The sequence below is a fragment of the Neopsephotus bourkii genome, unplaced genomic scaffold (assembly GCF_033783945.1).
Source record: "Neopsephotus bourkii isolate Nb327-2 ecotype Australia unplaced genomic scaffold, CSIRO-AGI_Nbou_v1 NB_659, whole genome shotgun sequence".
Taxonomy (NCBI): Eukaryota; Metazoa; Chordata; class Aves; order Psittaciformes; family Psittacidae; genus Neopsephotus; species Neopsephotus bourkii.
The window spans coordinates 1,699,340-1,719,069 of record NW_026901158.1 but is presented as its reverse complement, the minus strand read 5'-3'; the positions used below and the strand labels follow the sequence as shown (position 1 = coordinate 1,719,069).

The 19,730-nt window shown below is 51.1% G+C and overlaps 1 protein-coding gene across 17 annotated transcripts in view; it reads left to right on the top strand.

Annotated features, from left to right (window-relative positions):
- KCNT1 (potassium sodium-activated channel subfamily T member 1) overlaps nt 1–19,730 on the top strand; it is a 75,863-nt gene that overhangs the window by 30,496 nt on the left and 25,637 nt on the right. Inside the window, exons 1-2 of one of the 17 annotated variants that reach the window (XM_061352449.1) lie at nt 4,267–4,891; nt 15,116–15,157. The exons of 12 other annotated variants lie outside the window; for them this stretch is intronic. In XM_061352449.1, coding sequence (XP_061208433.1) covers nt 4,743–4,891; nt 15,116–15,157 — 191 coding nt within the window. In that variant the 5' untranslated portion in view covers nt 4,267–4,742. Of the gene's footprint in view, nt 1–4,266; nt 4,892–14,993; nt 15,158–19,730 lie in introns of those variants that run through there. 4 more of the 17 variants (XM_061352456.1, XM_061352458.1, XM_061352455.1 and 1 more) reach the window with 4 other exon arrangements.

The following is a 19,730-nucleotide window of genomic DNA, read 5'->3' as shown; positions in this document are numbered from 1 at the left end:
CCACGTCTCTCCTATGGGGAGCAGGCTCTGGGAAGCCTCAGGTCACCTGGATGCCCATCTCCGTGGACAGCAGGTAGGAGTCACCATGCATCCATCCCCAGGCTCTTCGGGAAGGGTCTGATCATCCGTGTCTTTTAAACCCTGGTTTTTATGGCACAACTCAGCCCTGAGAAAGAGCTGTTGGCTCTCTGCAGCAGCTGAGTGCTGAAGTCCTGCTGCCATGCTGGTGGCCATGGGCCAGAGAAGACCTTCCCCTCCAGGCTAATGGAAGGAAAATGGAGATCAGGTTTTTAAATTGACTCTGGATCAATGCAAACAGTATTTTCTAAGCACTTTTATTAATAAGTACACACATCCTTGCTGCCCAGAGAGGATTCCCAAGCATCTCCTGTGTATTCTAATAACCTCTGCAATCTGAAGAAATCAATGTATTGGTATAGGATTTTTGACTGTAGAAGGAGCTGAACCTCGTTGGATTCAACCCTCTCATTAACTGCAACTCCACCTGCTGATCAGTAGACAAAAATATGGGCAGAAGGACCTATCTTGTTAGGAAAAGAGTAATTTGGGCTGCTCTTGTGCACGTGGAGCCTGAAAGGGGTCTGTGCTCCCACCACATCCCTATGTGGAGGAGCAGCACTGGCACCCCACAGGGATGGAAGGGCCAAGTCCTACGTGGAAACGGAGGGTGGATCATCAACGTTATTTTCTTTCTGCATTTTTTTTTTCTTCCTGCAAATCTGTTATTTTAACTGAAACAAATGTCAGAGGGAAAAAATATTCAACTGAGGAAGCAGGAGCTCTGCCTTCTGCGATGTTAGCGTCGCATTGGGAAAGAGAACAATTATTAAACAGAAATAGAATGAAATCATTACATTTCCCCAAAAACACTGCTGTTCCCAGCCAGCTCTGTTGAAGAGGGTGCTTCTAATGGTGCTTGAACAGCGCTGCTTTACGCAGCTTGGTGCTAGCCTGGTTGCAGAAGCCTTGCGGAGGAGCGTGGAGTTGTTTTTGCAGGGCTGTGCGTGAGCCTTGGCAACCTCAGAAGCCTTGGCAGCTTCTGAAAGCTACTTAGCAGAATGCATGGTGACAATGTAGGGCATTCCCCAGCAGCAAAGGGCAAGCTTCTTGAAAAACACTTCAGCAAATGGCTGGGCCGAAGAGGTTTGTAGCATTTGTCAAGGTATTGGCAGTACTCAAGGGTTCATTAAGCCATCGATGTCGTGCTGTTACAGTTGTTGGGGTCTTGACATACAAGAAGTGATGGTGGTGGTAATAAAATTGCGTGGGACCTCGCTTGTCCTTGCAGTTATTAAATGAAGGGAGGTCAGGATTGCCCTGTAAAGGCAGCGCAAGCACAAGCCAGCCTGATGAGGAGCAGTGGAGGGTGCTGATCCCCAGAGCTTGGTGTCAGTCTGGATGGAAAGGTCATTTTCCTAGAGCTGCTCAATGGGTCTGTAGAACCCAGGGGTTCACTAGAGAGGGAATAATGAGCCTTAATGACTTTTGAGCTCAGAGTCCCTTAAATTATCACTGTATTTGTACGACTGCAGCCCCTCCTGCAGAGCAACAGCTCTGCTGTGGCTGGTGAATTGTCTTGTGAGATGCTGATGTGGTTGAGTGCAGATGTTTGCTAGCAAAACGCGCTCTCCTATTTGAGTTACCTTTTGTGGTGATGGAATTATCTTTATGCATGTAGTTGATGCCTTTCAGGGTGACTTTTGAAGATTCTGACATCTATTTAACTGTCTGTTCTTACAGAAGGCTTTGCACACGAACACTTTTGGGTTGTATCTCAACAGAACAGATTGGTTTGCCAGAATAATGTGGAAAATCCTAACCCCTTCCTGTTTCATCAGCTAGTTATACTGGACTAGGTCGTGCTTTATTAATAGTAAGTTGAATAGGTGCTTAAAAGGAGGGTTGGTCTGAAAGGTACCTGGATAAAAGCAGACTATTTAACAATGCACTTGCAGTGGGTTCAATTAAGACTAATGAAAACTCCGCCTGTTCCTAACTCTTATTTTCAGGAAAATGATTACCACTGCAATTGCTCCTCAGCAATTCCCAGCCTCCTCCAGCCCCCAGCACAGCAGTGGTCTCTGCATAATGCAGACGCTGAAGTGAGACATCAGCACTTTGTAATGGGCTCTCCAGCTAAAATTAAGCAGTGATTTCCCAGCTTCCGGTTGGCATTCAGTGAGCTGGGTGAATGCAAAGTCCTCCTTTGGTCTTTGATGTGACATGGATTGTGTTTGGTTCATTTTCACTCTGGATTCCCTTGGAGAACACGCTGTACATACAAGGTGTTTGATGGGGAGCTGACCCTCCTGTACCATGGGGTGACACGGGAAGCGTGTCCTGCAGAGCAGGCTCACTGAGCTGTGCTTCAGGTTACCTTTACAGCCATGACTCTTTCAAGGAACATTCTGTTTCCCAGCAATGAACGTTCTGGATGTACTGAGTTATGCATCATGCCTGGTGTGTTATTTGAGTTTAGGGTAAGCATAGAGCAGCCACAAATGGGCATCACCAGCACAGGCGACCTGCATTCGTCCTAGATGTCTTTTCTGATGGAACAGCCCTTTGCTTTTTGAGTTACAGGGAAGCATCTTCATCCATTCAGTGTGATCTTTACCCTTTGCCATCAGTGCCCTGGCTTCCCACCTCCCAGACAAGAGGACCAGGGAGCTCCTCCTGCATTGCTGATGGCTCAGTGACCCAAGTTCCTGCTTTGCTCCTTCTCCTTCACCTGCTTTTAGGGCACAGCAGCTCTTGGTCACTGCCTGGGAGGTGGCTTGGGAGGAGAGATGCTGCTGGGGCTGTGGGTCTTTGGGTGACCCTGCATTGGATTGCTCCCCTCTCCTGGTTTTCCTGTCTTGGTTTGTGTTTAAATGCCTAACAGAAAAGGCTTCATGTAGAGGTTCCCACAGGTGGAACTGTGCTTCCCAAGGGGTTCTTTGATATGGGTTTTGTCACCTTCTATACAGCAAAAGTGTGACAGAGGAGTATTCATTTTCTGTTAAGATTCCCCGGGTATTTCCCTAAAAGTGCTGCCGCTTGATGGCCTTAATGCTGAGAGTATAATTTCCATATCTGATCTTTTCATAGCTGATGTCAATCCTGACATTGAAATTCTTCTGGAATGAGGAATACAATGAATGCAGTGTAGAATTTGCAAAGAGATCCCTAAAAGAGAGACCTGATTGCCCCAGTCTCAGTGGCTCCTGTTTTGCAGGAGGATTTGTCAGACCCTGAGCTGGCCACAGTCCCATCCAGAGGGTTAATAACAGCAGTAATCACATTTGGAGCTTGAGAACAGCACCCTGAAGTGAACAGATATAGGGCAATAGGTTGAAGATGAAGCTGAAGCAAACCATGAAGCAGAAAGGAATGACTTAGTAAATGAATGCATTGAGCTAATGAATCATTTTGAGGCAAAAGGAGAAATTAAATGTATGCTGAAAGCTGGCACATTAGTAAATGGGCTGTGGGTTTTTATCCATTTTATATTTCAAAATGCTGAAATAAAGTATATCTTACAGTGAAATCCCATTAAAAAATAATGCTCTCAGTAAGGAAAGAAGGATTTTGTTAACAGGGACTTAGTTTCTCTTCCCAGAGCAGCCAGGGACTGATTGCCTTTGTGCCAAGGGGCAAGTCATGGTTAGGTACTGATCTTAGGAGGAAGAACAGCATTGGCATGTCATGGGGTGGTATTGGCATGTCATGGGGTGGTATTGGCATGTCATGGGGTGGTATTGGCATGTCATGGGGTGCTGTGCACGCTGCAGCAGCCCTCATGATCCCCTTGAAGATGCTCGGTGTTGAAGGCTGCCATCAAGCACGAGCAGGAGCAGGTATAGACTAGCGGCATCCCCAAAAGAGGGCAGGATGCGCGACCACCCCTTTGCAGTCTCACCTGCACGCTGGGACCCTCACAGGTCTATCCCTTGTGCAGGACTCCCCTGGCCACTGTGAATCCTCTTTTCTGCCTGACATCTTAAGGACTCAATGCTGAGCGCACTCAAGGAGCAGCAGGTTTTGTTCTCACCTGAAGAGGGAACACCAGGTTGTTCTGGGACATGGTGCATGCCCCTCTCTGGGCACTGTTTAGCCTGGCCAGGGGAGCAGGGATTGAGCCCCTGGGGCTGCTCAGAGGGAAGCAGCAGCAAGTTGTTCTTTGCTCAGTTCACAGCGGGTGCGTTTAGGAGGGGACCTTGCTCTGCTGCTTTGTGTCTGCGAGCCAAGCGTGCTGAGTCTATTCCCTGGCATGCAGTCCACGCACCGCTCTTCACACAGAGGAATAAGATAAAATAGCTTCCTCCCCCTCACGTTGCTACTTAAAGCCAGGGATGGGGAAAAAATAATCCCTCAGCCCCTGCCCTGCTCGTGGTGATAAGAGCAATGCAATCCTCTTTTTAAAGGAGGCAGCCAAGGCAATTACGTGATTTCATAAACAGCCATTTCAGGGCTCTCTGCATTGTGGATGTCTGCTCGGTCCTTTTGCACCAAATCCGTCGCAGCAGCAAGGCCAGAGAGTTTGCCTCGACTCCCCTCACCACCAAAATAAATGCACAGGGCAGGATTGTTCCACTGAGCAGCCGTGACTGGGGAGAGAGAAGAAGGAAGGAGATGGTACGTGCCGACAGCTCTGAACTGATTGCGGTGAGGATTGCTATGTATGAGAGAGTTCAGGGGGGAAAGAGGAGGAAGTCACAGAGGCAGCCAAAGCTCGCAGGATGGCAAGAGCCAAGCTGAAGAATTCCCCCTCTGAGAGCAATTCCCATGTAAAAACTGTCCCACCAGCAACGACAGAAGATGTCCACGGGGTGAGCCCCTTGTTGCCGGCTCGAAGGATGGGATCCATGGGGAGTGATGTCGGACAAAGGTATTGCAGGACTGCAGTGGTGCGTGGGGCTTTGTGGGTGGGGGAGGCAGCACCTTTTATCTTTTAAATGAGAGGGAAAGGATTAGTGCCACCATGGGCTGGAGGGGTGGTGGATCAGATCCTCCTGGTAGCAGTATTAAAGAGCCACAGCAGCTCCAAAGTTGCATTATGAAATAGGTGGCTGGAGCAGGAGAAAGCCAGTTCCTTTATATTGTTTATAAGTGCCTCTTGGCTTCTTATATGCCTGAGACTGGGGGGCTGCCACACCACACTGTTAACTTGCATTGCACCTTATCTGTGCAGGATGACTGAAGCCTTATTTACACTGCTAATGCCACAGCATGCACTGTACATAAGCACCATGTTTGCGTGGCAGAAGAGATGCCTGGTCCCCCATCTGAGGAATTATTTATTTGTAACTGCACAGAAAATAGAAGCTGCCACACAGAATGGTGCAGCCTCTTCCTGCAAGCACACAGCTGATGTGTATGGGAAGAAGCAAGCTGGTTTTCAGGAGGGTGAAAATGCTGTACATTGCAGTGTTTCAGAAGATGCCAAATCCCCTAGTTGTGATGAGGATGTATATATGTCAGTAATTCAGTTCTTGTTCTCTTCATTCCATTTTCTGTTTTCTCCCCCCCCATCCATTCTGCCTTTCCACCCTTCTGTGCTGTCTTCCTTCTTGGCAAAACCTGCCTCCCCTGTGATTGTGTACTGTATATCTTCTAGGATGTAATTTGGAGCTGTTTCTAGCTCTGGTTTCCAGTGCAAATGAGCACTGTAGGAAAGCTTCTGCTCACGGTGAATTCTACTCATTTGGCTTCAGACTGGAAGGAATTAACGCCCCAGCTTCACTCTCTTGGTGTCATCTCACTGGTGGGATGGGGGAAGACGGCAACAAGGATTAGTGGTGTGGTCCCCACTGGGGAAGCCAAGGAAGGAGCTATGTGTTGTGATAGCATGGCAGGAGCATTGGCGTGGTGACCGCCCCTGTGCCAGGTACATGCTTTAGTCTCCAGGTCTGGGAGGCAGAGTCCTGGTGTACTTGCAGAACAGGAGTGCATGATGTCTTGGTCTGGTGTGCAGGGTGTCAGCTCTCCAGATGGCACTGATGCCGGTTCTCTGGTGAGCAGATGCTTGGATCCTGTGTGTCATTGTCTTCTGACTTCGTGAGGCAAAGGCTTACACGTGTGGCAAGCTGCAAATGGGCATCGTGTGGGTGCGTTGGAGCTGAATCCCTGAAGCTTGTGTGGTCTTAGCACATTTTGACAAGGGATCTGAATCTTGTCCCGGTGTTGATCAGGCTGCCTGTGCGCTGGTTTTGTGTCTTGCTTTCATTGCTTTAGAAAGACATCAAAGATGGACTTGTCCTGGGGGTACCTCTATCTCTGAAGGCATGTCCTAAATACTACTGTTGGCAAAGCCTTTGCTTCCCCTCTGTGCCCTTTCAGGTACTGTTGATGTACCCCTCATAACAGGGCCAGTGTTCAAATACAGATGCACTGGGGCTAGAAAAAGAGTCATACTTGCAGCTGGGAGACTCTTCCAAACTCATCCCAACCACCGCTAATCAGCTGTGATTAAACTTGTAAGAGTGGGGTCCTGCCCAGGGAGCCGAGCCTTCATCCCAGGCCTGACCCTCCTTACCCCTTGGTGGAGAGCATGGCACAAAGGAGGGATGCTGCAAGGCATCATTGGACTGGGGAGGGCAGGGGACAGCAATTCCCAGAATCGCATAGCTGCAGTGGTTTAGTGGACTCTTGTCAGCATGCCAAGTGTGCAGAGCACACCAGCATGCCTCCGGGCTTCATAAAATAACCCGGTTTCACTGGAATCTCAAGTGTTTTGCTGCAGTCTGAGAGGTAGAGGGGTTGATGAAACACTTTTACACTGCTCTGGCAGTGGGCAGAGGCACTGGCAGTGTCAATTCCCAACTGCCAGGCTTTCCTCGTGCTCTGTGCGCTGCTTCCCAACAATTGACTTGGCTATTAAGACTAAGATCTGTGCACTTCTCTTTCAGTGCATATGCAAGCAACAAAGGCAGGAAGATTGCTTAGGAAATGATGAATAGTGCTTGAGATGCTTCGTCTCCTCCAAAGCCAGACAGAAGTGACGTTATCAAGTTAGCAGCAACAATTGTCACTGGGAGTTGGGAGTGAAATTGCCAGGTGATGGTGGAAGAAGATGCTGTGATACAGGATGTTCTCAGGGATGCAAATGAATTCTCTCCATGACTGAAGCCAGTGAAGTTTATTCTCACTTACTTTATTTATCTCCCTACTCTGCCTCTTAGTCATCGCAGCATCTCAAAGTTTTTAGGGGTTCTCAGTCAAAACAGAAGGAAAGGATTTGAGTTCTCTGAAGAGAAACCACTTCACAGCCATGTATTGTTCCACTTTTGGAGGCAAAAAAGGGGAGTTCAGGGCTGGCCCTGGGGGCAGTTTCTGTGGGTGGAGAGCTGTGGGCAGGGTGGGACCAGCCCTGTCTGCTTACATAGAATTGGCTCCCATTGAAGATGCTTGGAGCTGTACATCAGGGGCTGCTCTGAGAAGGGGATGCAGTCAGGGCAGCATCCCAGGAGGGCAGGCTCTCCTGGCTGGGTACCAAAACTCCCCTGGCACACAGCAATCATGGGGCTGGAGCAAGCCATGAAAGGTTGAGTCCTTCCCTTATGGGTTCTTCCTGAAACAGGTTGGTCCCATAGGGCTTGTGCTGGGGCGGTGGAATCTGATAGGGAGCAGACCCACAGAAGAGCCAAGTGCTGCACTGGGCTCTCCATCGGGCGGCTCTGTGGTTGGGAGGAAGCTGCTGGCAGGCATGAGCACATGTAAATATGTGTTTGGATCCCGTTTCGTGGGGGGTGAGCTCTCTGTAGTGCAGGAGATGTGGCCTTAAAAACACAAACACTTTTACAAGATAATCGTGTCCTGTTTATACAGCTCTGCTGGAAGCGGAGGAAACCGTGTCCACTGCCTGTGCTGGGGCACACTGATCCTCTGAAGGGACTGCGAACAGTGTATGCTGTAATGTGTGTTGAAGCAATGCCCTAGCCCCTGGGAGGGCCAGGAGCTGGCAGGGCTGTGTGTCCCCTCTCTGCCCCATGTTTCACCCGTGTCTCTTTGAGTCCTGTTTGCTGAGTCCCGATGGCCGGAACCTGAACTGTGAGGTTTGGGGCAGGAAATGAGCACTGCAGAAGAGCTGGGGTTGGAGAGGACCTCGGGAGGGCTCTGAGCCAACCCCAAAGCTGGACTAACTTTAAAGCTGGTGCATCTGGCTCGGGACCAGCCCTTCTGAGGTTTGAGCATCTCCCAGGCTGGAGATGTCGCAGCTTCTCGGCTTGATCACTCTCAGGATGAATGATTGTTCCCTTCATCTTGTACCTGTTTTCCTTTTACTGTTCCCTCTTGTCCTCTTCCTGCGTGCATCCGAGAGGAGGCTGACTACACCTCACCCGTCAGGTAGCCAAGGGCAGCAATTAATCCCTTCCTTTCTCTCCTTCAGGCTGCACATTCCCACCTCCCGCAGCCTTGCCTTGTCTCTTAGGTTGAGGTATTTTTGGCAGGAATAAATGGGACTTTGCTTCAGCCGTGTTACAGCCAAGCAAGGTGCCTGGAGCCTCTCGGTGACAAATAGCAGCACTCTGCTGGGGCGAGGTTAATGCAATGTTTCTTGGAAGTAAAACACTCGAGGGAGTGAGGAATCACCCGAATGTGTCTGAAAATGCAGTTTCTGGTGATGATTGTTCCCGCAGAAGGCAGCCAGGTCCTGCTAAATGTGCTCTCATCACCCGACACCCACACACAAGCAGCGGAAAGGTCCAGTGTGGCCACTGAAACCGTTCTAACCAGTCTGGCCTTGCAGCCAGGTTTCCCAGTGATGGTCTCTCCACAGCAGCAAGTGCCCGGGTGCAGTTCCCCTTGCTGTCGAGCCATTGCTATGCTGTGCTGCTGAATCCTCACCGGGGGGGACAAGCAGCAGCTAACTTCTTTTTTCTTCTTATAGTTCCTTTAGCAGCAGCTTTCTCCAGCAAAGAGCTCTGGGAGATGCCTCTGTTTGCAGTGAGCATCATAAGCTGCTTCCCCACTTCAGCTTGCGTGCAGGAGGGACGCTATTGCAGGGACTTCCCCTGCGCCTGCCGACACGCACAGTCCAGCCTGGATTCTGCTGCTGCTGCTCTTGGCTGCCTGCAGAGGGTTTATAGCAGAGGTGCTGACACCTGGGGGTATTGGTTTGGTTATGGGAGGATCTCTCTCTGTGCCAGAGCTCGCTCCTGCACCTCTCTGTGCTGGGACCGTCTGTGTCAGGGTGTGAAGGCAGGGCTGCCGTGCGTCCCTGGGGCAGGCAGGAATGAGCATCACTGCAGGCAGGGTCCCTGCCTAAGCCTTCATGGACAAGACTTGAAAGAGAGCCCAAGCAGTCCAGAGCGTTTCACTTACAAAGTGCTTTGGTCTTGATCCACTTTCCCTCAGGCTGGGCTGGGAGCCCCTCACAGGGAAGTGTTTCTGGGAATCTCTGTATGGAGAGCATTGAATCCACATCAGGGCTCGCTGTGTGGCTGTTTGCTGACAGGGTGTTGGTGCTCTGTGGTGGTTGCCCAGGCTGGAGGGTGGCATCTCTGAGCCTTTCACCAACAGTAACTGAACCGTAGGCTGCTCTGAGAGCTGGGATCCAGCCACCCAGCCTGCTGTAGGTCCATGCCCAACATCCCCATTGGAAGGTGCTCATTGAGCATCACCTGTTCTTGCAGTCTTGGGTGTAATTTCCTTGGGTTGTTCTTCCAGTCACCGTTGTACAGCTCAAAGACAGGGAGGTGTCACTGCTCACACACCTTTTAACATGGGCATTTCTTTCCCAAGTAGCAGTGGGTGCTGCTGTGTGATGCTGGGCGTGTTTCCAGTGTAGGACCACTGCAAAAACCAGGCAGGGTGCTCAACTGCTGCATCCATTATAAGGGCAATATGCAGGCGCCCTGCTTGATCCTGATGAACAGGAAATGATCCCAGATGCCGGCTGCCAGCACAGCAAGCTGACAGCAGGAGTCCTTTGCACCAGACAGAGCCCTTCATAATACAGCCAATGATTCCATCCCAGGCTGCAGCATGGGGGCTTGAGCCTGGCTGTCTCTTGTGCTTGTCCTGGATCTGTGCTGGACCCCTGAGCTCTGCTCATCCTCCCTGTTTTGTACCCACTCCTCTGCACGGGGACAAGACCCACATCACCGTGTCCCCCCCAGGGCTCAGCTCTGAGCTCCCTCCTGCACGTTTTGGATGCATGTCAGTGGCTGGTCCTGTATGTGTGGTCCCCATCCCTCAAATCCCTGTCCCCAGGCACCCTTTGGCAGAACGTGTTTGCATCCCCAAGCTGGCAGCACCGTAGCAGCCTCCTGAGGGGAGCAGGCTGAGTTTTGGAAGCCTGAAGGCTCCTCCCACGGCTGCTGGTGAGATGCCAGCACCGCTGAAAATCTCAGTGCCCTATATAGGTGCTGATATGCAGACGAAGCACCTAAGCTAAGGATTCCTGCACTCAAAACACAGATTTGGGCTTTTGCTCTATTTTAGGTTGCTCATTTCCATCAGGTCCCATCAGGCCATGGGGATTTGCCCCTTCCTCCTCCCCTGGTGAAGGCTTTCCCGTTGCGGTAAGAGCAGGATGCTGCCACCAGCCATTGGGTGATGTGGGACTGTGGTACAGGAGGGTCTTGCAGCCCGATCTCCAAGCTCATGCTTCCTCTGCAAGGCTCAGGACCGCAGCGACTCATTGAGCTCATTAGGAATGATGCCTTAGAGCTGCCTCAGCATCTGCAGGGCCTTTCTGCCCAGGAGCCCTGTGCCCAGCCTTGGCAGCACCTCCTCCTCTGGGAGAGCCAAAACTTGCCGGCAGGTAATTGCAGGCAGCGCCGGGAGCTGCCGGGCACTGGGCTGTGCGTCTGCTGCAGCGGGAAGCGCTGGGGTTTGGCACCGTTCCTTGTTTGTTTCTAAACTTTATATCCGTTGTGATGTAGATTTTGCAGAGGGATGCCGAGGAAAACCGCCTCTGTGACTCACATCACCTTGATGTGCTGCCTGCTGGGGAGGAGGCAGCCGCGCTCGCACTGCCCGCACGCTGCCTGCCTGCACGGCATCTCCCGTGCCAGTGATGGGGGGGGTTTCTTCATGTGCCTCTTCTTCAGCTTCAGTGTGTGCTGGAGCAGTCGGGGGCTTTTATGGGCTTCCTCCAGACTGGGGGTGCTTAGAGCTGGAGTCGCATCCCTGGGGTCATCCCTGCTCCACGCAGGGAGATGGGCAGCCCTGTGTTTGCAAGCAGGATGCGTGCGTCTTCATCTCCCTTTCCCCTTCCTCTTGCTCGTTCCTCCTCTCCCCCTCTTCGCTTTCTTTTTTCATCTCCTCCCATCTGTCCTTCTCACATCAGGCTATTTTTGGGGGATGAGTTTCTCACTGTCAATATGGTAGGAACCGTGGTGCATCTCCTGTCTTAGAGGATGAACACTGCTTTGGGTACCCTTCCCAATTACATTGCTCAGTTCTCTTTAACCCCCTGCCTTGCCCCTCTCTTGGAGATGTTTTGAGACTGAAGGCTAAACAGTATTTAGTTTGAGGGCTCTATCCTCTGGGATGCAGGATGCAGTGCCCTTTAGCCCCAGGTCTCAAAATGCCTCTGAAACTTGCAAGTGGTCCTTTAGCAACCTGAAGCCAAGTGTGGTGTTGGCAGGTCATTACTTGTGCCTTTGTAACTCCCAGGGGCTTTTAGTGAAGGGTAATTTCTTTTCTTGGCTTGGAAACGATGGCTGTAAATTGAATGGGGAATGCAGGACCAGATGTGAATTTTTAATACCTTTCATTTGCCAAAATACCTCCCAGAAAAGTCAGGAGAGAGCAGTGAGGGCACGGAGCTGGCAGGGAGTTCACTGGGAGGGAGCTCAGCTTGAGCTGCTGCTGTGCTTTGCTGCTCTCTTCTCCATCTGAGCATCTTGGAGCACTTGAAATGCCCAGAGAAGCTGTGGCTGCCCCATCCCTGGCAGTGCTCAAGGCCAGGTTGGACACAGGGGCTTGGAGCAAGCTGCGCCAGTGGAAGGGGTCCCTGCCTGTGGCAGGGGTTGGAGCTGGAGGAGCTTTAAGGTCCCTTCAACCCAAACCATTCTGTGAACCACAGGGACAGTATTTAACCTCAAATTATCTGCCTGAGGCAGATGGGATAAATGCCACCCAGATCCCACAGCACCCTGGTACAGGCGGGCTGCCAGCCAGGAGCCAAGTGTCTTGGTTTAATGGTTAGAGGTCCAGGTGCAGCACTTCTCTCCCAGACCATGGACTCTGGACAGGGAGGTTGGGCTCAGTGCCTGTGATGTAGTTATCTTCCATGGGAGCAATGAGATGAGTTGAGGTTTGTCTGCACAGGGATGCTCAGGGAGGCAGATCTGGATGAAATAAGAAAGTGACTTTTAAGTAGATTATTTCAAGTGTATTAAAAGCCAGCATAACCTTTGTGGCTCTGTTAAATAGCTTTAATTCTGTGTATTGTAAATCTACTCTTTCCTTCCAAGGGAGACTGTGCACAAAAGGGTTCGTGCCATTGTGCGAATCCTCTCTAGCAGGAAACCTGGAGTAACTGCCAGGTAAGTGACACTGCAGACAAGTGCACAAAGGCTGGGGTGGAGCTGATGAGGAGCACTGGAGGGAGGATGCTTGAGGAGCACTGGAGGGAGGATGCTTGAGGAGCACTGGAGGGAGGATGCTTGCACAGCCGCTCTGGAGCTGGGTTGGCAGCGCTGCTCAGGCTTGCACTTCTACAAAGTTTTTGTTACCAGGAAAGCAGCTTTTTCAGGTGAGATTTGGGGTGATTTTTAGGTTTCTTCAAAAAAAAAAATGCCTTATTTTCTCAGCAATCAGACTGTTTATGAGAATTTGGGTGCCTGGTGGGAAGGAGGAGAGGTTTCAGTGCAGCATCCCAGGGTTGCTTCTTCCCCCTCTGATCAGTTCATTCATTTGGAAGCCAAGAGCACCTTTTCATCACATGTACTTTAACCATAGCACAGAGTGATCAAAGCTGCTATTGATGAGGTTTATGGCCTGTCCATCACTTTGGAGTCCCTTTTATTCATGGTGCCTTTTTGTGAGTGAGGTGTTTACTCCCGTTGTGAGTGTATGATTAAATGTGCCGTTGCTGTTTGGTTTTCAGGAGTGTTCTTCTACCTTGGGGACCTGCAGCCAAAATGAGCCCTTGTTTGTGCAGCGCTCCTGGTTGCCAGCTGGCAGTGTATTAGGAGAAAATCAAATAATTTGCTGTTTCTTTCCCATAAACACCTCTGCAAGGCATTAAAAGCTCCTGTGCAAAATGAAACACGAGTGGAGGGGCTCGCGCAGCCCCTGCTGCTAATGTGTGCTAATCCAATTTGGCAGGAGGGAGGCTGAGCTGGCCAGCTCCTTCCCAGGCCTGCGCTTGCCTCTGGTTTGCAGCTGAAGGAAGCCTGTGTTCTTTGTCATTAATAAATGGGATGATGACCCACCTGGGGCTTGTTGTCCCTGGGATGGGGGCACGGAGATCACTGGGGTATGAACTGCCTTACTGCTCTGTGATGGGTGCACAAGCAAGATAACAATCAGCAGGGCAGGGGGGAAGTGATTGGAGGACTCAACCTCCTTCATAAAAACTAGGTTTTATTAATAAACCTAGTTTGAGCTTTATTCCCATACATTAAGGCCAGGTTGGATGGGGCTTGGAGCAACCTGCTCTAGTGGAAGGTGTCCCTGCCTATGGCATGGGATTGAGCTAGATGATGTTTAGATCCCCTTCCAACCCAAACTATTCCATGATTCTATGAGGATGGGAGGTCATTGGCTTTCTTTTTCATGTGGATTATTTGTGGGCAAAGCTGGGTGAGCAGCACCAGGGGTGCTGGGCTGCTTGAAGGAGCACTTTGGCTCCTTGGTGGCAGAGAAGCCTCTTGGGCTGCATTGGAGCCTCTTGTCTGGACAGAAGCACCTCCTCATCCCACACCAGCTCCCTTGTCTCCCTCCTTCAAGGCCCCATCATCTCCCACAGGTCTCCTGGGTCTGATGCTGGGGGGGAACCTGCTGATGGTGTCCCCTGGGATGGCGGCTCCATAGGCACAGCCTGTGCTCTCTGCAGGCGTTTCAGCTTTGGGGTGATGAGCGCCTCCCTGCAGCCTTCTCAGATAATAAATGAAGAGTAGTAGCAAAGTAAATCATGTCACGGGGAGGCTGCTGTGTGTGCCTTGCAGCTGAGGGATGAATTAGCTTTCCTTTGGACTCGTGTTTTAATTGAAATGTGAATTTATTGCTTTTATTTAGCTTGAGCTATGCTGGAGTGCTGTGGACTCATAAAGCACAAAGGAAAATAAAAGAGAAAGCCTTCCTGTGCTGCAGCTGACCCCTGTGCTTTGATTATATGTCTCATTTACCCTGACTCATGTTAAATAAGGACAGGAGAGAGCGCGGCACTGCTGGGCACTGGGAGGCAGGGATGGGCTCAGGACTCGGGCAGTCCCAGCTAGCACCAGTGGTGATGGGGACCGTGGTCATTGATGGTGATGGGGACCATGGTCCTCGATGGGGATGATGTGTCTTGAAGAGAGCATCATTTGTGCAAACAGGTATTTTTCCTTCGCAGCTGGAATTGCTTTGTTTCATAGCACTGTGCTGCTGTGTGTCTGCGTGCCTGTGGGATGTACAGTACACGAGCACAGCCCCTTCCCCTCCCACTGCTCTTGTACATCTCTGTGTTCTTCTTCCTCCCCCTCCTGTGACCCCCCATGTTACCCTCATCATTCCTTTCTATTCTCTTAGTTTGTTATCCCTTCTCTGGTGATCACCTGTGTCTGTAGAACCAGCTCTGTGAAGGTGTGCGTAGGAGAAACACAATGTTAGCTTCCTAAAAACACCCCAACCAGCACCTTTCAAAATCTGATTTCTCTGTACAAAGTGTGACACTGATTTGAGACAGAGCAGCGATGCAGAGTGTGAGGCTCATTAAAAGAAACATAGAAAGGAAAAAAGGCATAAAAGGTTTTTATCCATGGAGCTGAGTCCGTAAAGAGGCAAAGCCACCAGAGCATCACTGGGACCTCAGTGGGGACATATCCCAGGCACGGATCGACCCCTGGCCGAGCACTCGGGCAGTCGCTTGTCCCTTCGGCGCTGGCATTCCCTGTGTTCCTGCCTGGCAGCTGTACGTTCCCTCACCTCCTGTGATGCTCTCGCTCTGTAGGCCTCACGCCGAGGACTTCAGCGTGGATTCCTCCTTCTCACAGTAAGTGCACCGCATGCGTTGCCCCGCGCCGGCGCTGCGGGGAGGGGATGAGGGCTGCTGCGGCACCACCGGCACTGCTCCATCGGGGGAAAGCCAACTGTGCTCTCCAGAGAGTGAAAACCTCTTCCAGCTTGGGGTGTTTGTGTGGTGCATGCGTGCATGGTGTCCGGTGAGCCAAGTATTGGTAGATGAGACATTCCAGGCCGGGCTGGATATGGGTCAGAGCAACCTGGTGCAGTTGAAGATGCCCCCATCGGGGTTGGCCTGGATGACCTTCAATGGTCCCTTCCAACCCAGACAATTCTGTGATTCTGTTGTGGGCAGTATCTGCTGCCAAGGCTAGTGGTTGGCCTTGGTCATAGATTGTTCTGCTTTTCAGGGAGCTGATGAGCATGAGATTCATCCTTCACTGCTCTTGGCACCAAGGAGTTGTGCATGGCACCAGCAAACCCTTCTGAGAGAGCAATGGTTCCCACCCTGGGGAGGGCTGTGCACTCAGAGACACACAGGTTTCTTGGGGAGGAAGTGATATCTTTGGCAGCAAATTGGTGATTACCCATTAACGATGAGCTCCATGCACAGACCCTAATTAAACAATCGAGATTCATCAGCAGAAGCAATTATAGGAGCAGACTCATGAGTTTCAATCTCCAATGTTGTGACACAATAAGGCAAACAAAGCAGTGTGTTACCGTTGCTTCTCCTCTTCCTGGGTTGTAATCTCCTTTACTGAAGCCCTGAGCTAAGGCTCCCAGCCTGGGGCAGCCTGGGATGGAGCAGCGTGTCCTGCTTCATCCCAGAGCCAAACCCATGTTTTCGGGAGTGCAGGGTGCTGCTGGGTCATTGCTGTGCTGCTGGCCCTGCTGTGCATCTCCACCACTTGCTCTTAGGTATTGAGGGCATTTGCATGGGGAGATCTTCAGCCTATGGAACCTCCAGTGCTTTGTTTGGTGCCTGAAATGAGCTCTGTACCTGCTGCATGCGGTTGGAGAGGGATTATCGCTGCCTCCAGGGAACAGGGAATTGATAAAAATCCCATTTCCAGCGCAATATCCTCCCTAATAAGATAGGAAAAAGAAGTCCAGCGGCAGATTTCTTTTCTATCAGCACAGGTTCATGAAGCCTTTCCCGCAGTGTGTGCCTGGGTTGGCCCCTGCCTGTGTCCCAGCTCAGCAGAGCCCTTGTGTGAAGCCAAGAGTGGTCTTGGGCAGAGTTTTTCCACAAGTGGCTGCTTGGAGCTTGCTTTTCATCCCCAAAACATCAAACTGCGGTGTTAGTGCTGGAGCCAGGATGCCATTACCTGCATCCCACTGTGTTTAATTTGCTGCAGAGGGGTTATTGCTCCTTTCTTTGGGCAAGAATCACTCCGTAATAAAGCAGGAGAGGCTTTTTTCCCTCCTTCTATTCCCACAGTAAAAGAAAGAAGTTTCTGTGCTGGCCCTGGGGCAACATGTGCCACAGCAGCCTGGTTCCCAGTGCAGGGTACCCATCGGTGTGGGTCTCAAGTTGCATGTGCTCTGCCCAGAGCCCGAGCAGCACAGCAAACTCATCCCTGCCTCTGTGGGAGCTGTGGCATCAGTCCGGATGGGTCACCCAGGCAGCCTGACCGGGAGCCTGGATCCTGCAGGGCTGCAGTGGTGCCTGTGAGAGGCTGATGTGGGGCCAGCTGAGCACCTTGAGGCTCGATGCTTCCAGGATGTATGGGGATTGTCAGAGCCCCTGTTGTGGCTGGTCCCGCACGGTGCATGGGGGGGATGCAGGGACAGTGGGGATGCACAGGAGATGTCCCCCCAGGAGCTGTGCATCCCTGTGCAGTTCTGAAGCTGCTTTCTTGCACGCTCACCAGCGCCGAGCCAGTAGAGCCTTGCTGAAACCCACAACCCTCCTCCTTTGAGTAATTGTTCAATTACTGCTTATTGAGCGTGGGGGCAGCCTGTTCCCTGTTTTCACTTTGGCAGGCACCTGGGTTTGCTCTGCGCTCACAGCTGTACTATTCCCACTTCCCATCTCAAAACATGCACCGGGAGCAGCTCATTGCACCGGTGAGCTGGGAGCTCCGGTGGGAAGAGCTGTAGCTGTCCCGCATCCTCTGGAGAGGTTGAGGATGGTAAACACATAGATTCTGGAGGTGGTGCTCAATAGGCAAAGCTTGCTTGGTGTCATTCGTCTCGCTGTGGCTTCAGTACCCAAATGCTTGTTGCCATTAGGAAAGGTAGAAAATTGCCATTAAGGAAAGGTGGAAAAAAGCAGCGAGCATCTCTGAAGGAGGTCAGGAGGGTTGGCAGCTGCTGGAGACCAGCCTGGGTAGTTTGTGTGCTTGTCACCAGCAGGTGTCTGAGCCTCAAGCTGCACCTGGTACCCACAGCCCATCCCTGATGAACCCCCCAGGCCATCTCATTAATTCCAGACTTGGGCACAGCCAAAATTCCTCATGTATTTGATCCATGTGGTTTTGCATGGAGCATACGGAGCTGTCCTCTGGGCTGAGCTGGAGCGCTGGGATGAAGCGGGATCTCACTTGAGGCTGTGCTGCCTTGGCAGGGGTGGGTGATGGCACCCACCAGATTGCAGAGATTTCTGGGTTATTTTTGGTTTCTTAGGGGTTTTTTTTTTTGGTATTTTTTCCCCCAAAAAATATCTCAGCAGAGTCTTTTTTTACATCTCACTACATGATGAAGTTTCTTGAGAAATTTCCTGGGACAAGAACAGCATTTCCCACCCAACCAGAGTGTGAGAACAAGGACTGGGGCTGCAGAGAGATGCCAAGTTTTTTCTTGTCTTGTGCTCATCCTGGTCTTGCATCCTGCACTTTTCTGAACAAACTATTCTGTCTTTTTGTTGGATCTCATCATCTTACAACAAATTGCCCCTAATCCTAGATTTAAAAAGTACAATAAATAACAGAGCAAAGATGAAATTGCTCAGGCGTTATGAAGCGCGTAATAGCGGTAATTACACTTCCAAGCAGAGGGCTTGTAACCAGACTTGTACTGTGATGATTATCTGTGTGGCCTGGAGGGGTCAGCCAGCACGAAGCAGGGGGAATGGGATGATACCTGCTCCCTTCCTGCAGAGCCTGTGCCCCTTGGCGCTGCCTGGGCTGGGCTGACTCCACACTGCCCGGTTGTCAGGAGGGATGCTCAGCCGCTGGGAGGGATGCTCTGCTGTCAGAATGGGTGCTCTGCTGTCAGGAGGGATGCTCAGCCCTGGCAGCAGGGAGGGGACAGCTTGAATGGACCAGTTTGTCTGAGCTGCTCTGAAGGCAGAGCCTGTCGGGGTGTGTGCTTTAGGGTGTTAACACAGTTGATTTTCTTTTGAAGTTAATTTCTTGACAACTAAATTAAAGGGTATGTTTTAGATGGTATCATCTCTTTCCCTCAGCTGGAAATAGAGCAGCTTTGATACTTCTGGGTGGTTGCTACTGCCTGGTGAAAGCCATCACTCATTCAGCTCTGAGGTGTTGGCTTAACTTGGCTTAACATCTGCAGAGCGGGTGCTGGTGCTGGACCACGGCAGCTCCCTGGTCCCCATCATGCTGAGCCCTTGCTCTGCGCTCCCTCCTCCTGCAGACAGAAGCCCTATGGGATGGTCACCCTCAGCAGGGCATTGGTAGGGCCATGGCTGTAGACACCCATTCAGGTCCAGGGGCTCAGCCCGCTTAGCACCAAGGGCAGGTTGTCTGCACAGGAACATGTTCTTCCTACTTTCTCTTGTTCCTTCATCTCTTTGCACTGATAAACACCCCCTTCCCCCTCCCCATGACCTGCTTCAGTTGCTTTCCAAATGTTTCTTCTTCCTGCAGCCATTAAGATGGATGAATACGTGGGCCGCTTTGTCATAAAAAGTTAGATCTCTTCTAATCATTCAGTTCTTTTATCCATCAGTGCTTATATTCATAGTCTCAAGGTGGGCTGCGGCGCTCCAGATCAGCAAACCATCTGTCTGGCGACAGAGATTTATATTGCTGTTTGTTCCTTTGATACGGAGGCGAACGTCTGGGAGAGGAATCGTGCTCCCTCGAGTCTCCCTCTCCTCAATGCATTTAATCCTCAGGGACTCTGATGAATGGAGCGCCCAGAGCTCATGACGGAGCTGAAGGCCAGTTCTTAGCATTTCTGGACATTTTTAATAAGGAGAAGGAGCAATGAGCTTGTGTGTGCAGTGCTGTGAGGAGCTGGGGCAGCTGATTTATGCCCTGGCTCAGATAAATCATTTGCCAAACCCGGCTTTGGAAATTATTAGTTTTACTGTGTGTTAAAGCTGTGCTTATGAAGCTCTGCAGTTATGGCTGCTTGCTCCTCAGGCATCGTGCTAGTTGAGCCAAAGCTCATAAATCCTCTTGCTTCACTCCTCAGTGTGTGTGGTCACAGTATCACAGCATCACAGCATCACAGCATGCTAGAGATTGGAAGGGACCTCATAAGATCATCTAGTCTAATCCCCCTGCTGGAGCAGGAACACCTAGATAAGGTTACACAGGAGCGTGTCCAGGCTGGTTTTGAATGTCTCCAGAGAAGGAGACTCCACAACCTCCCTGTTCCAGTGTTCCGTCACCCTCACTGAGAAGAAGTTT